At 62.2% G+C, this 225-nt stretch overlaps 1 protein-coding gene across 1 annotated transcript in view; it reads right to left on the bottom strand.

Moving 5' to 3' along the window:
• Window positions 1-96: 96 nt before the first annotated feature.
• Window positions 97-225, bottom strand: part of LOC116673666 (uncharacterized) — a 5645-nt gene continuing 5516 nt past the window's right edge. Inside the window, exon 4 of the mRNA XM_032505883.1 lies at window positions 97-180. Within this exon, the coding sequence (XP_032361774.1) occupies window positions 97-180 (84 nt within the window). The remainder of the gene's footprint in view (window positions 181-225) is intronic.

Below are 225 nucleotides of genomic sequence, written 5' to 3'. Positions count from 1 at the left end.
TGTGTGATTTGCGGTCCTTTCTCTCTGGAAAGAGCTGACACCGCTTCCTTTTGCTTTTCACCCTCGGTGTGTCCGGTTCAGCATCCCCGTGCTCCTCTAGGCCCCTTGTGACTGTACCACCGCCGCCGCTGCCGTCGCCACCACCACCACCACCACAGGACCTCCTTGCTGTGACGACGGCTTTGACAAGTGCGGTGGACGCGTCCGTGCGAGGCAGACGCCGCC

The sequence above is a fragment of the Etheostoma spectabile genome, chromosome 24 (genome assembly GCF_008692095.1).
Source record: "Etheostoma spectabile isolate EspeVRDwgs_2016 chromosome 24, UIUC_Espe_1.0, whole genome shotgun sequence".
NCBI lineage: Eukaryota > Metazoa > Chordata > Actinopteri > Perciformes > Percidae > Etheostoma > Etheostoma spectabile.
Note: the sequence above shows the minus strand (reverse complement) of the source record. Positions and strands in the feature narration are given on the sequence as shown.